Consider the following 16,234-nt stretch of genomic DNA (forward strand, 5'->3'; position numbering starts at 1 on the left):
ACAAATCTCGAAGCAATAAAAATAAATGCGGAAAATAAAAAGCACACCGAGATTTACGTGGGAAAACTCCAACTTGGAGAAAAACCCACGGGACCAACACGCGAAAAAATAATTCACTAAGAGAAAAGATTACAAGGTGATTACCGACTCCACGGACTCAACCTCTCTTAACCTCCTATGAATCTTCGCGCTACCCTCCGGGTTGTCCACGCCCTCACGTCCGAATCCACGAACGCCTCCACTTCGAATCCACGAAGCTTCAATCACGCCGAATCCACGACGCCACTCGAATCCACGAGCCCACGATCCGAATCCACGAACCGCCGTCAAATACGCCGAATCCACGACGCCACCATGAAGAATATCATGAATATGGTGATCCTTCGCTTTGGAGTATCGTAGAAAACCAGGGAATAGAACTCCAAGCGAAGCGGAGATCAAATCGACATATAGAGAATGCGAAACGATATCTCGATTTGATCTAAAGAGGCTAATTTGTAGAAAATAGGTTTAGAATGAAATCCGAGCCTCTAGGGTTTCTCAAACATGTATTCTTATGATGCTTGATGTGTTAGAGAAGCCCAATAGCTTATTTATAGACTTTAGAATCAATTGGAGTCGAATTAGAAAGTTTCTTTCCAAAAACAGCACCTTGTACCGGAACAAGGAATGTTGTCCAGGGTACACCATGACGGAAGATTTTTCTGCGAAGCTCCTGTACCCTGGATAGCTTCAGCTTGTTCCGGAACAGGGCTTGTACCGGTACAGCATGAAGCTTGTACCGGAACAACCATCAAACTTCTGCGCGAACGTTGATGGCTGTACCCTGGACAGAAAAGCCTTGTACCGGTACAGCAATGCAATTTTCGCTGAAAATGCATTGTTTTGAATTTTACAAACTCTTAGAAACTTTCTAATCGATTACAACTTGAAAACATGATTCTAAGATCTATAATTAAGTATGAATCACCATAAACAAGATTTAAAGCTTACCTACGCATCGTGATTCATGTTTTACGTGTTTTGCGTCCTTTCCGATTCTTCGAAGTCTTGGATTCTTCGATCTTCAATACTCCGCTCCAAACTTCTTCAAGACTCCGACTCGATCCACGAAACTTGCCAACACATAGGACCTAACATTTAGTTTTTATGCTTTTAATATAACATTTATGATGATCATCTAGGAATGGATAATTTTTAATACAATAACCTATAGGATCATCCAGGAATGAATAATTTGATAAAAATTCAAATTTAAAAGAGAAAATTTAGTACAATTTTTAATTTTAGAAAGTAAGGTAGCATGCTTATCCACTTATTCATAGTTTTAAAAAAATCTGTTTATATATTTATTTATTAAATGTTGAAGTTGAGATTGCGAATGTTAATTATTAAATTTTTTATCACGATACGGTTATTATTATTATTATTTTTATTTTTATTTTTAACTTCAAAAAATATCTATTGTAACTGTCCTGCTGAGACCCCACCTGGAGAAACGAGAGAAGCACGCCAACTCACCTACCGTCGCCCAATCCGCATTCTCTCCATTCTTCCCGACGAGCCTACGCTCTCTTGCTCAGCTAAGCTTCTTCCACCTCCGCTCCCAACCGCCTAAACCCTAACCCTAACCCTAACCCTAACCCTGGTCTCCCTCCATCAATCGCCATGGACGTCGCCCACCTGCTCGGCCCCCGCTTCTTCTCCTCCGTCCCATCCCCGTCCCCTCCGCCCCGTCCCCATTCTCCCCGCGCCTGGAGCTCGATATACCCTAAAATTCCCAATCGTTGCGCCCCGCCTCGATCGCGCCGTCGCCGAAGCGTCCGCTTCGTCTCCCGGGCGGAAACCCTAGTCGCGGGGCCGCAGAGGGAGGAGGGGCGCTCGCAGGCGCTCAAGGGGGCGGAGGTCGGCGATCTCAAGGCGTGGTTGCACGCGCATGGCCTTCCTCCTTGCAAGGTCGTGCTCAGGGAGAGGCCTTCGCCCGATGGGAAGCACCGGCCGATACATTACGTTGCCGCTAGCAAGGATCTTCAGGTGTTCTATCTGTGAATTGCAATGGTCTGTTTGGATGTTGGAACATATTATTGAGTGATAACTTAACCACTTTTGTAGTTTCAATCTAAGAGTTGTGAGGCTCTCACAGTCCTGATTTTTCAGAATAGCGTGTTCTATATATGAGGCGATTTATGATATTATTATGAGAAAAATGACTTTTTCATGTTGTTGTGTGATCTATAAATCATTACATCCTAGTACAGTGAATGAAAGAGATATTTTGAATAAAATGTTCGTGCATCCGAACAGGCCTGTAAATATCTTTTTTTTTTTGTTTCAGCAATGAGTGGTAACTAGGATTTGGTTTTCGTTGGCAGGCGGGAGATGTGGCATTCTCTGTGCCCAATTCGTTGGTTGTAACGTTGGATAGAGTTTTGGGAAATGAGACAATAGGTGAGAAATCTATTTATCGATTGCTTGATTTGATTATCAATTTGAGATGCTAAGAGGTATGTCGAAGAGATTTTTCCTTTTAGCCTTCGCTAGTTTCAGTCTAAATTTAATGAGAAGAAGAATGGAGTATTGTAGATTAACAAACTCACTCGTGCAGAAGGAAATACAGAAATGCACCTAAGTATTGTCGTAGGCCTTTTCTCATCATCTCAGGTTTTACTTGTGAGAGGAGAAGAATCAGAAGCAATGAGTATTGGCCATTCACTTAATGTAGATTTTCTTAAGCTTAAAACCCTCCTTTACCTATACTTTATGTGAAACATTCTAAGAAACAACTGGTTAAACATTGCCCTTCGTATTCTCATCATGTAGTGTACTATTTTTCAAGTATACTTTATGCATTAATCCAAGTAAATAAAACATTAGATTTTTTCCATAAGGAAAAATAATGTGCTGACCTCAAGGTATGAAGTTTGTGTTTGGGTTTTGGCTGAGTTTTTTGAGTGTTGGCCGGAGGGATTTGGCAATTTCAAATTGGTTTTTGGCTTCTTCAAATTGGTTTTTGGCTTCTTCGGCCCTAGGAAATCCAACACAAAAAAAGAAAAATCAAGAAATTGTGAGAACGAGAAAAATATAAAAATATATATACATAAGACCATAGTGCTGTAGCATCCAGATATGGCCATTTTTAGGAGGATTGAAGAACATTTGTCGGATGCCCATGTTTAAGCCTCAACACATGTCGATATCAATAGCCAACATTACGATATTATTGAATAATTGAACAATGGCCAATTTCTAATACTTTCAATTTCTAATGCTTACTTTAATAGCTATGGTTTGATTTCCTTCTTCATCAAGTTTTTAATTCTTCAAAAGCAAAAAACACTTCTGATAATTGCAACTGATAATTCTTGTTTATGTTCCTTTGTCCTTTTTTGGGGTCATGCAGCTGAACTGCTGACAACAAATAAGCTCTCAGAATTGGCTTGCTTGGCATTGTACCTCATGTATGAGAAGAAGCAGGGGAAAAAGTCTTTCTGGTATCCTTTTATAAGGGAGCTTGACCGCCAACGTGGAAGAGGACAGTTAGCTGTTGAGTCTCCACTTTTATGGTCAGAAGCTGAACTGGACTACCTAAGTGGCAGTCCTACAAAGGTAAAAGCTGATATGTTTGCTTGAACTAAGTAATAATTGACTCTTGTCTAAGTTCAATTTTCATATTTCTTATCTAATTTTTAAAGGTTTTCAAAAAATAGCGTCAACGAGAAAGTTACATACTATTAATGTTTGCAGGCCGAAGTCCTTGAAAGGGCTGAAGGAATAAGACGAGAATACAACGAGCTTGACACAGTGTGGTTCATGGCTGGTTCATTGTTCAAGGTCGTCCTTTCCTCCTTCAAATTGCATGGGGTTTGATTTTGTTCGAACTTTTAACATTAACATGTCTCTTACTGCTATGCAGCAATATCCTTTTGACATACCTACTGAGGCTTTTCCGTTTGAGATTTTCAAGCAGGCATTTGTTGCAGTTCAATCTTGTATTGTTCATCTGCAGGTAATGCTAACTAGTAAGATCATGATTCTTGAGATGTTTTGTCGAATAAACATGAGGTGTTATGTTGAATAAACAATGTAACATGTTGGGAATAGCATAAGTATATATTCATATGATTTTATGTCGTTAAGCTGCTTTGCATAGGGAAATAGCGGCATGTGCTTGTTTCTTAAACTGAAGAATGAGTGAGAAGAGAGTATTTGGCCTTTTGGCTAGTTCATGATTTTGAAAATTATAGTAAGAGAATCTGATATTGACCTCCCCAGATGAGGCCATTCTAATAGCATGAGTTGTCAGTCCAGTTGGGCTTGGTAGTTGATAAATCAACTGGCTTAGCAGTCCACATCTCTCTTAATTAAACCAAGAGTTGTGGTCGACCAAACCTCCCCCTAATTTTATTTGCCTTGTTTAATTACTGTAATAGTTTAAGATTAGACCCTTCTCTCTCTTTGTTACCAATTTGATGAAAAAGAATAGTTTTTAAAGAAATATTTCTAATTTGTGCAATTGATTTTTTTTTTAATGTTTTTAATTTTCTTTCTTGAAAACAGAAGGTTAGTTTGGCACGAAGATTTGCCCTAGTTCCGTTGGGACCACCCTTACTGGCTTACAAGAGTGACTGCAAAGCAATGTTAACTGCTGTTGATGATGCTGTTCAGTTGGTGGTAGATCGTCCATATAAGGCTGGGGAGCCAATTGTAGTATGGTATTATTTTAACTTCAGTTGTCATCGTTATTCAAAATGCCAATCTCTTAGGGAAATGGAAAAGAAAGAGAATAAGGAGTAACAGGTAGTGATTTTCCATACGCAATTCAAAATGCCAATCTCTTAGGGAAATGGACTGGAAGCGGTTTCTACAAATTGTCATGATATTCCTACACAAACAAACATGATAGCATTTTTTTAGAATGTCAACATCTCAAATCTGTAGATGTGCAGGTGTGGTCCGCAACCAAATTCAAGGCTTCTTCTTAATTATGGTTTTGTCGATGAAGACAACCCCTATGATCGTATAGTAATAGAGGTAGAGTCCTTTTTTTGCTCTTAAATTTTTACCTTTGTCTCACTTAGCTTGCCAAATCCTTTTTGCTGCCTTTTCTGTCATAGGCATCACTAAATACGGAAGATCCTCAATACCAAGAAAAGAGAATGGTTGCTCAGAGAAATGGAAAACTCTCTGTCCAAGTTTTTCAAGTATGGAAACTGATCATTTTACTCTGTCATACCTCGTAAGTTGTGAGAATCACATGCCTCTTTCTATCAGGTGCATGTGGGTAGAGAGAAAGAAGCTATTTCAGAAATGCTGCCTTACTTGCGGCTTGGTTATGTCTCAGATCCGGCTGAAATGCATTCTGTTATCTCCTCTCAAGGTCCTATATGTCCTGTAAGTTAGTTTGACTACCTAATTTTAGTGTTCATATGGTTTTTTTTGGTTCTTTTCTGATTGTGCTGGTAACCCACCCTTATCCCTCGAATGCAGAATGATTTAGATTCTCAGAAAGCAGAGAATATCTCTGCTTGACTTAAGAAATTTTTTTTGACATGTATGCGTTACCCGTTGAATCAATAGGCAAAGAAGAGCATATGATGTTTGTTTATCGGTTACAGGTGAGCCCATGTATGGAACGAGCAGTTCTTGACCAACTTGTGGATCATTTTGAATTTCGGTTGGCTCGCTATCCCACCACCCTAGAGGAGGATGAAGCTATGGTAATGAGTAATAAAAAGTTTTGTCTCAGTAATATTCAATCATTGGTTTGCTGAGCTACTTGTGACCATGTGATTACCAGTTGGCAGATGGAAATTTGGACCCAAAGAAGCGGGTCGCAGCCAAACTTTTAAGGTTAGAGAAGAAAATGTTGCATGCATGTCTTCAGGCTACATATGAATTCATCGACAAGTTGCCTGATCATACAGTATCTCCTTGTCCTGCTCCTTTTGCCCCTCTATTGAAATAATAGGTAGCAACAACTGGCTTCTTTGTTTCTTTCCATGTCTACCTGCTAAGTTCAATAACACGGTCTCCTATCTTTTTCCAGTTCTCGTGCAGAAGCAGCTGAGAATATTGCCGTCAAATATGATCTTATAAGGTCAAATATGATCATGTAAGTCAAGAGATCAATAGTGATGTTGCAGCTTTTGGTTGTCTGGCAAGCAGCGTAAGCCTCTTGATTTAATTCAATATTTAAGGAAACTCTCACATGATTTCTTACCTTTTATCTTTAGATTCGGGCTATTGTTAGTTAATAAACTATTATGCAATCTTAGTCAGGAAAAAGTTTGGTAAATTTGTTCTTAGTATCTATGTTGGTCTACAAGTACGGTGGTAAGATGCTCTGTGGTAATCTTAGTAATTGATAGTGTTTATCAACTTTAAGACTATGCCCCAGTGTATTGGAAACTTAGGGCCTACTAGTTTTGCTGTAGATTCAAAGTCAAGGCCTGTGGAGCTAAATTCATCTAGATGCTGCAGTTACAGCTATTGGGTTGGTGTCTTCAAGGATGCAGCAATAGATGTTGCATCTATAATTTTATCTGTCTGAAAGAGTGTCGGAGAACTTGCATCACGAGGGCCCGATCTTTTTGACCAAACATTTTGTGTGTTCAGATTCAGTGGTAAAAGAACCATGGAAAACCAGAATTACTGGAGTATTTAGTCTTAATTTTGAGTGATAATACAATTCTTGTATGATTTGTTTGATACAACGCATTTATAATGTTTACATTACTCTTATATGCATGCTCTATATCAGCATATATTACTGGGGAAAAGTCAAAAACAACTTCACAGTGATACTAGTCTTATTGATATGTATACAGGAACTTCAAACTTGCGGTCGCTGAGCTTCGAGTGCCCCTGGTAGAATTTCATGAATTCAACTGTATATCTGCAATTGTAAGAGCTTTTGTAGTTATTTCTTTTCGTGTAAATCTGATTAGTGCACAATTGGATTATGGATATTAGATTAGCTGTGATGTAAATCAATCTCATTGCCCAATTAATGCTTCAATGTTGTCATTTCGTGCTGCTACAATTGTCAGCTATCTTGTACATAAATTGTTACATCTTACTAATGTTTCCTAACTCTTCATTTTTATCATGAAGTCGTGCAATCCCACATTTGCATAAACGTATAGATCCTTATGAGAAAAATTTGCATCTTGTGGAGAAATGGCGCTGCAGTGGAAAACTACATTGAAGCCGCATCTTTTGCAGGCTATTCTTACTCAGGTTCTTAGAGCAAGTTCAGCACCAATTGGACCCAACAGGTCCTTAGCAAGTTTAGATAAGTTTCTTTCTGATTACCCCACCCGGTTAAAAATGTTCGAAAGAAAATTAATGTTGTTCAATGGTGACAAGTGACAACAACATTTCGTCTGGTCATTGCTGTAGAAAATCGATGGCAGTCAACAATGGCGATAATGTTTTCACGGAATTTTCCGCTTCCAACAGATTGCGATGGCTTCTTTCATTCTGCTTCTCTCTTATTGTGATTTTTCGATGATGATGATTGGGTATGTTAATCGCAAATTTAGTGTCAAAAAATGTTGCAAAATCTGTCTCTGGTTGACTAGTAAGGGGTCAAATCTCTGTTTGGTAAAATTGTTCATCCCTCTTTTCCCGCATTCCTCCTCTTCGTATTTTTTTTTCGTAGTACAAAGTCAAATTCGCCCCCTTTTTCCCCTTCACCCTCAACTCCATCTTCCCCAAATCCCCCTCTCTCTCTCTTCCAATCCTCGCGTACAAATGAGGAAACCGTACCCTCTACTCCATCTCTTCCTCTCAGCAGTGAGGGTAGGGCTGGGGGCATCGGGGGCGCCGCCGGGGGACGGGGAGGAGGACGACGTGCGGTGCCTGCGAGGGGTGTGGGACGCGCTGGGGCGGCGGCTGTCAGCGTGTGACTTCGCGAACGCGTCGACGGTGGGGTTCGTGTGCTCATTCGCAGGGGTGTCGTGTTGGAACTCGCAGGAGAACTGTGTGATCGCGCTGTCGCTCCAATCCATGTCGCTATCGGGTGCCATCCTCTTCGCCTTGTGGTTCTGCCTCGCCGCCACCACCCTCGACCTCTTCTCCAATGCTCTCTCGGGGCCCATCCCCCGACCTCTGCTCCTGGCTTCCCTTCCTCGTCACCCTTGACCTCTCTTTCAACTCCCCCTCGGGGCCCCTCCTCCCTGACCTCTCTGCTTGCTGCTTTCTCAACACCCTCTGCCTTGCCTCCAATCGCCTCTTCGGCTCCATCCTGGCCTCCTTCGCCAGCCTCGACTGCCTTAAGTTTCTCGACATCTCCGACAACTCCCTCTCCGGCCTCGTCCCCTCGGATCTTGCCTCCGTATTCCGCGCCTCCGCCTTCATTAGCAACCCCGCCCTTTGCGTTGACTCCTCTGGCTGCGCCACTGCCTTCCTCCTCATCGCCTGAGCCATCTGGCATTGGTGCTTTTCCCCCTCTAAAAAAATCCAAGAAGAGGGTCGAGGCCGGGGCCAGGGCCGTGTTCGTTGGGGACGGGGAGGAGGAGGATCGGCGGTGGTGGGCGGAGACGCTGCGGGCATCGCACAACCGGTTCCTGCCGGTGTCGCTTTTCCAGAAACCGGTTGTGAAGTTGAAGTTGGTGGATCTAATGGCCGCCACTGCCGACTTCCATTCGGACCACATCATTGCAGCCAGGAGCTCCCAGGTCGGCACTTCCTACAAGGCCGTCCTCCGCGACATCTCTATGCTCACAGTAAAGAGCCTCCACTCCTGCCCGCTCCTTGCCCCGCGCCGCCCTCGACTGGCCCGCTAGGCTCCACATCAGCGTCGGCACCGCCCCTAGCCTCGCCTAGTTCCACCACAGCTTCTAGATCCCTTTCTTGCACCAGAACGTGAGCTTCGGCATTGTCCTTCTCAATGACGACGGCTAGGCCCGGATCACTGACTTTGGCCTCGCGTGCCTCGTCCGCACGGCACCGCCCCACGAAGTCGCCGCCAACACCTCCCTCTTCCTGAACGACGACTTCGTAGAGCTCGGGTATGTGGCGCCGGAGTACGCCACCCTAACCCCCAACCCTCCTCTCCTCCTTGTCCACCTAGGAGGTTGGCCACCGCCGCCGTTGTTGTCATCGGTCGCTGGAAAAGAAGAAGAGGAGCTTTTCTTCTTCTTTCTCTCTCTTTCTCTTTCTTTATCTCTCCCTCTCTCTCCAATTTTCCATCGAAGCCTCTCGGTAAGCTCTCACTTCTCTCTCCCTCTGTCCCTGCGCCGCTACCGACCTAGACCTCCACCGACATCACCTTCGCACCTCGAGCGGCCGTCCCCGATGTTTCCGCGGCGTCGCGTGCCTTAGGGAGCGGCCGTGGTTGAGGAGGAGCTCCGTAGAGCTGTGCGGCTATGGGGAGACACCAGGCTGCTGCCGTCGTGCCGTGCCGTGTCGTGCCGCCCCTGGGCGACGCCAGAGGTCCCTAGAAGTCCACCGGCACCGCCCCTCACTGTCCCGACCCGCCGCTATGGCTTTGGAGCTCCATCGCCACCGTTGCACTGTTATTGCCTTCTGTCATCGACCAGGGGTCCCGGCCGACTCTCGTGGGTGTGGCGACCCTCCCTTGGCCAGAGCTCCCCCTGCCGTGCTGCAGGTCGCCAGATTTTTGATGCCCTAGCCCTACCTTGTGACTTGCCACCTCGCTGTTGACTGATTGTCGATGCACTTTTCACAATTGACTAAGAGATAGAGATTGTCCCTACCGGGGCCACGGCCCAGTTGATGACCTTGGTAATGCAACCTACATTGTCTGCAAATCACGCTGGCATAGCAGACGAATCCGTACTTGTAGAAGTGCGGGCAGATGTCAAGTACAGCAAAGGAGGGGAGGACTTCTCTATCTACTCTGATGGCTTTTTGCGCTTTAGAGGCCGGTGGTGTGTGCCTGGTGGAGTTGAGGAGAGACATATGATCCGAGGTACAATAGTCCCCGTACACTGTTCATCTCGACAGAACCAAGCTATGTCACGACCTAAAGTTCTGGTGGTTCGAGATGAAGTTGGATGTAGCACAGCACGTGGAGCAGTGTTTGTTTTGTCAGCAAGTGAAGGTCGAGCATTAGCGACCGACTCGGAAGCTGCAATCACTTTCGGTGCCTGTGTGGAAGTGGGAGCACTCCACGATTGATTTCATCATAGGATTACCCTGATCACAGAGCGGTCGTGATGCGATTTGGGTCTTTGTGGATCGCTTGATGAAGTCGGCGCACTTTCTGCCGATTCACACTGCGTGGTCCCGAGACCAACTGGCACAGTTGTATCTCGATGAGATTGTTCGGCTACATGGGGTGCCGGTGTCTATCGTGTTGGATCTGGACACTCTTCTTGTATTCCAGTTCTGGAGGAGTTTGCAGTAGGCAATAGGAACGAAGCTGTTTTTCAGTACGGCCTTCTGTCCTCAGAGCGATGGCCAGCCGAGCGGGTCATTCAGACCTGTGAGGACATACCTCGTGCGTGTGTCCTGGTTTGCGGCGAAGGATGGTTTGAGTACTTGCCACTCATGGAGTTCGCCTCCAGGGATAACTACCAAGCGAGCATTATGATGGTGTCGTATGAGGCGTTGCTTGGACGTTGATGTCGGTTCCCTATCTATTGGGATGATATTGGTGAACGCCGGCTGTTTCGGCTAGACTTGTTGGAGGACGCCGAGGCAAGGTTTTGTATCACCTGAGAGCGGTGGTTGATCGCCCAGAGTTGATTGAGGAGCTATGCAGATCAGTGACAGCATGAGCTATAGTTTTGGGTTGGTGAGCATGTGCTACTCAAGGTGTCGCCGTCTAGGAGGGATCAGGCGGTTCGGTTTGCGGAACGAGTTTAGTCCGCGGCTTGTTGGGCTATTCATAATCCTTGATCGTGTTGGTTTGATGGTGCACAGATTGGCTCTACCTTCAAGTCTCGCCCGCGTGCACCATGTGTTTCGTGTGTCCATGCTTTGAATATACGTTCGTGTCTCCTCCCACGTGATTTACCCTATGGCTTTTAAGCCTCACGAGGATATGAGCTTCAAGGAGGCTCTAATGCAAATGTTGGCATGCAAGGAAAGGCTACTTTGGAAATGGACAATACCTTACGTGACGACATTGTGGGTAGATCACTAGGAGCGCGAGGTGACTTAGGGGTTAAGAGTCAGCGATGTGAGTTTGGTCTCCAGATTTGTTGTAGAAATAGTGTAAGTAAGTTTTAGAGACGAAATTTCTTTTAAGGGAAGATGATGTGAGGACAAATTTTTTTTCTATATATGTTTGACACAATTTTAAATGTTATCATGTGTACTTTAGTTTTAAAACTGCTCGTCAAATTTCAGCGAAAAATATTTTAAAATAAAGTTTTTACGCGATTATTACTTTTCACTTAAAGTGAATAGTAATCTGCATTTTCGATTGTGATCGAGGAGAGAAGTGAATTTTGGACGCGAATCGGACTCCGTTTTAGACGATCCAATAGCTCATTTTCGATGGTCTAACTGTGTTGGAGCAAATGACGTTGACGGATTTTATGTTCGACGCATGGTTTTCGAGAAAAATAGTTTTTATCGCTGGGAAGGGTTTTATCCCTGTTTGTTCTTGCTTTATAGAAGTGATCGGTGTTCCGTTTTACGTGAAAACGCACTAGCAGGGGCCTTTCTGCGAGAGGAACATAATGGAGAGGGACTGGAACACAAATTTCGAGAGTTGAGGGACTTTGGAGTTATTATCCCCTATGAATAGTGGTATATGAGATTAAATGGGAATTTGAAAATTTTTGGAATCCAAAAACCCTAGGCTCATCCTCATCCTCTTCTTTATCCACCCGAGAGAGGGTCCTGTCGCCACTATCATTGTTGTCGGCCGTCGGAGAAGAAAAAACAACTTCTTTCCTCTCTCTCTTTCTCTCTCTCTCTCTCTTTCTTTTTCTTTTATGGTGCTTGAGATCGGAGGGGAGGGGGGGGAGGGGAGGCCGAGCCCCCTTGCGAATGCGCCGTCGGCCACCGAGACCACTGTCGCCATCATCTCGGACTCTGGCAACCCTCCCCTGTCGCGCACTAGGGAGTCGCCGCGGCTAAGTGGAGCTTCGAAGGGCACTTGCGGCCGTGGGGAGCTACTTGGCCGCCGCCGCCGTGCCGCGTCGCCACAGGGCGACAACGGAGGTCCCCGAGAATCCACCGGTGTCGCCCCTTGCTGTCCCGACCTACCACTGCGGAGATCCGCGATGCCCTAGCCATGGCCTTTTGTTGTCCCCCATTGCAGTCGCTGCGCCACCGCCACCTCCTGCCCTCGGGTGCGACTTCCCGGACTGGAACTCCACCTACTGTGTTGTCAACCGCTGGATCCGAGGTGCCCTAGCCCTGCAAGGAGGCTGCCAGGGTGGATTTCAAGGGTTGCCTTGGTCGAGCTTACTTTTTTGGCCACCGAAGACTTCAGTGAGCACCCGAGAGTTGAGCATCACACTCCTGAGATTATGTGAAGTCCCGTGCTCACCTTCGCTGCGATCTTTGAAGCTTTGGTGCGCGCATGGGCCTCGACCACTTTTGGGAGCGAGTCATTAGAGAGGTTTTGCACTATTTCGAAGCCTTCTGACCATCGATCGTGCTTCGGACAGCGAGTAAGAGCTTTATCGCGTCGAGACAAATCAAATCGACTAGTTGGATAGATCCGTTGCGACGCGGATCGCGGTAACGAGCTTGAAACTCATGTTTATGTATTAGTTGAATAGTAATTAATGTAACGTTGGGCTGATTGCCAGTTTTATGCAATGGGACCCCACGCACAAATTCAGACAGCATGTAATAGCTGTGAGCGACCTCTCGACTGATTGTTGAAGCTCCGGGAGCCGTCGCGGAGTGGAAACGGGGTCCCACGACGTCGTTTGGTGGAAATTTGCCGATCGGATGTTGTTTAAGTTGCGAGTTCCGCACGTTAGTAATTCGAATGCTCTAGAGACCCCGCCAAGCCTTGTTGGCTGGTCGCTACCGCCACCTTTGAAGACTGGAGGCGGTGGATAAGCGGCAGAGCGGTTTCGGTGTGTTTTTTGGCAAAATCGCTAGTAGAACATGATTTCACATTGCGATGGGTTTCCGACCGTGTGGTTGTCTCAAAATCATCGCCTAGTCTTGTTGGCTGCTCACCATGGTCGCCTCATGTGTTCAGAGGTGATTGGTGAGCGGCAGAAGCTTCCAGTGCCAAAGTGGACATTTTCGGAAGCCCGATAGTGAACATTTTCGGAAGCCCAAATAGGTGTGTTTTGGGATAGCGGGTGACTCCCGATGTGAGTTTGTGCATTTAGGGATGTTTCGTGGGTCTCGGGGGCATCCCGATGCATTTTCGGGATTCTCGATAAGTTCGGGGATCGATTTTGAGAAACCGATTTCGCAGGCGGTAAAGGGTTTGTGAGCGATGTGTTTTGAGTCATGTGGATTAGATCCTAACTCGGTGGACTTGTTGTAGGTCCTGTTGGCGTCCCTCACCTCGCAGGAGCTAAATACGGCGAGGGTCATAGGTGGGTATTTCGATCTGGAGTCGGTTCAGTGGTGCACGCTCGGTGATGTTCCTTTCATCTCTACCTTTTCTTGCTTACATATATACATATTCAATACTTGAGCTCTTCACTACATGACTTCGACCTTGCTCTACTTAGTGCATTCTCTCTTGCATTCATAACTTAGAGTAGAGCGGTAGTGACATTGATATACACTTTCTAGTTGACCTGAGTGGTTGGTGCCTATATACCCCTTGTGATATTGACATCTTACCTACTAGTTGACCTTAGTGGTCGGTACTTGCATACACTTGAGAGGATATTGAGTTGTTCCATCCTGATTGATTTGAGTGGTCGGTACTTGTATATACTTGAGAGGATGTTGAGTTGTTCCATCCTGTTGACTTGAGTGATCGGTACTCGTGTTCACTTACAGTTCGATGACCTATTGGTCGGCGTGCCCCGGAGGACGGTGATTGCCGGTTATTCACCAACGGTTGGTTATTGATCATATTTGCTTTGATCGCCACAGCTCGAGAGCATTTCATGAACACCAATAGTTTGATACCCCATAGAAAGGTGTTCTTTTCTGAAAAAGTGGTTGGTTGCCAACTTGTGAGCCTAAGAGCTTATGGTAAGGTTATATGCCAGATAAGCGAGCGGAGAGTGGCTTTTGCCTGAGGTCCTTAGACCGACACGACAGTATAGATTGGGTGCATTTGGACTTTTCGTCCGGTTGATGCATATAGCTATAGTAGCGATTATTGCATAGTTACTTACAGTTCATCTCTCTTCACAGTTATATTACTACTATAGGCCTTTATTTACCTATACCTGGTTATCCGATGGGAGATCCTTATTGGTTTCTCACCCCCATTTTCTTCCACAGATGACGTGGGTGGAATTGGTCGGGATGGTGCGCGAGGCCGTAGTTAGAGGGCCGAGATAGAGTTTCCCGACATATAGTATACGATTTTATTATACTCCATACTTAGCATAGACATACTTGTGGATAGTATAGTGTTACCCCATTACACCTATTAATAAAGGCTTATATGTGGTTCAGTTGATATTCAATACCTTCGGATTTTGGATATTGTACTTCGAGGGTTTTCGATGCTCATGTGGTTTTGGACTTAGATTTCTATTCGTGGTTTTTGGACACATTGCTTTGAAATTAAACTTCAGAATGTGGTGTTCTACCCCTTGTAGTAGTGTTTTCAAAATAAAGATTTCCATGTGAGAAACAATTTTCAGAATAATTTTCGTGATTTTCGCAAAGTTAAATTTTAAAGAAAAGTTTTCGTGTGGGAGATACTTTAACTATTAGGATGAATGTGAAATTGATGTGACTAAGGACGGTTAGCTTTATGTTGAAATAAGTCGATCCTTACACATCCTATTGTTGCATGTGAATGGAGATCTAGTTGTTCAATTGTACTATGTGATACACCATACAAATATAGGGGAGACTTTGTTTGTTTATTTGGCAAATTTTTTATATTTGTGACGAGTCTGTTGCACGTTTTTAGGGTCCAACTTTCAAAAAAGAATTTTGGGGGGGCGGGGAGGGGGTGGGTTGGCAGTTTTTCGCTTATTTTGATTTATAAAGATAGCCTGATTTCAAATTAGCTGTCAGAAAGGACCCCGGAGCGTGACAGATATATTTGAAAACATTAGGAGACAACATATGAAAGTTGAACTTTGTAGAGATATATTTGTAATTCACTATATTTGTAGGGATTTATATTAAATTAACCCTTTAAGATATTTTATATATATATGGCTAAATTACAAAATACCCCTATGTCAAAATCTAATATTTCACTTTTTTTCTTTGTCATTTCAAAACCTACACTTTTCTCCCTTATAAAATGAAAAATGTTCACTTCACCCCCTGCCGTTAGTGATCCGTTAGGGTTCCATTTATAAATATTATTATATATTTTTTATCCTAAAAATACTCTGTCTTCTCTCCTGTTGCCTTGCCCTTCTCCGTCTCGCCGCCTCGCCCTCCTTCGCTGCCTCGCCCTCGCCCACATCTCCGTTCGCGCCCACAAACACCCCCTCGCCCTCCTTTGTCGCTTCGTCTTCGTCCTCGCCCTTGCCCTTGCCAGTCTCGATTTTCTCCTACCTCGATTTTCTCGCTACTGTCGCCGAAATAAAGGGGTGACGAGGGGGCAAGAGGAGAATGGAGACGAATTTCGGCCGATCGAGACGCAAAAAATGGAAGAGAGGAGGCGGAGAATGAGCGAGATGATGGAGGAGACGAAAATGATGAGGGGCAAATTGGTCATTTTGTCATCACAGTTCACATCATACCCCCCCGTGAATATTTTTTATTTTACAAAGGGGCAAAGTGTAGGTTTTTAAATGATAGGGGGGGGGAGTGAAAAAGCGAGTATTGACAAGGGGTTTTATGTAATTTAGCTTTTATATATATATATATATATATATATATATATATAGAGAGAGAGAGAGAGAGAGAGAGAGAGAGAGAGAGAGAGAATCCGGCTATGGTGCTTGTAAAAGCACCAAGCATTTGGTGCTTGTAAATTTTTTACCGTTAGATCTACTCCTCTGATCATTTTTAACCATTAGATCATACTATTCAACCAACCACCCACTCAACCATAGGGGGCCCACATCATCCTAACCGCACATCCCTTAATCCAACGGCTAAAAATCTACAAGCACCAATAACTTGGTACTTTTAAAAGCATAGGAGCTCAATTTTATATATATATATATATATATATATA

The 16,234-nt window shown here is 44.5% G+C and overlaps 1 protein-coding gene across 2 annotated transcripts; it reads left to right on the forward strand.

Annotated features, from left to right (window-relative positions):
* On the forward strand, positions 1,490–7,108 carry LOC109722358 (ribulose-1,5 bisphosphate carboxylase/oxygenase large subunit N-methyltransferase, chloroplastic). Of its 2 annotated transcripts, none has more exons than XM_020250393.1 (13): positions 1,490–2,034; positions 2,373–2,448; positions 3,401–3,606; positions 3,745–3,831; positions 3,914–4,006; positions 4,558–4,712; positions 4,947–5,031; positions 5,115–5,201; positions 5,272–5,391; positions 5,616–5,717; positions 5,798–5,968; positions 6,047–6,166; positions 6,828–7,108. In XM_020250393.1, the coding sequence occupies exons 1-11, from the start codon at positions 1,669–1,671 to the stop codon at positions 5,963–5,965; spliced, it is 1,545 nt and encodes a 514-aa protein (XP_020105982.1). In that variant the 5' UTR covers positions 1,490–1,668; the 3' UTR covers positions 5,966–5,968; positions 6,047–6,166; positions 6,828–7,108. The 2 variants fall into 2 exon arrangements, with proteins under 2 accessions (XP_020105982.1, XP_020105983.1); XM_020250394.1 differs by having other exon boundaries at positions 6,047–6,112.

The sequence above is a fragment of the Ananas comosus genome, linkage group 16 (assembly GCF_001540865.1).
Source record: "Ananas comosus cultivar F153 linkage group 16, ASM154086v1, whole genome shotgun sequence".
NCBI classification, from domain to species: Eukaryota; Viridiplantae; Streptophyta; class Magnoliopsida; order Poales; family Bromeliaceae; genus Ananas; species Ananas comosus.

Bases quoted from the DNA above. Each gene is read 5' to 3' on its own strand.
- LOC109722358 (XM_020250393.1), top strand. From the start codon at position 1,669: ATGGACGTCGCCCACCTGCTCGGCCCCCGCTTCTTCTCCTCCGTCCCA. The intron at 2,035-2,372 runs GTGTTCTATCTG...TTTCGTTGGCAG, and splicing joins CCGCTAGCAAGGATCTTCAG to GCGGGAGATGTGGCATTCTC. The intron at 5,032-5,114 runs GTAGAGTCCTTT...TTTCTGTCATAG, and splicing joins ATGATCGTATAGTAATAGAG to GCATCACTAAATACGGAAGA.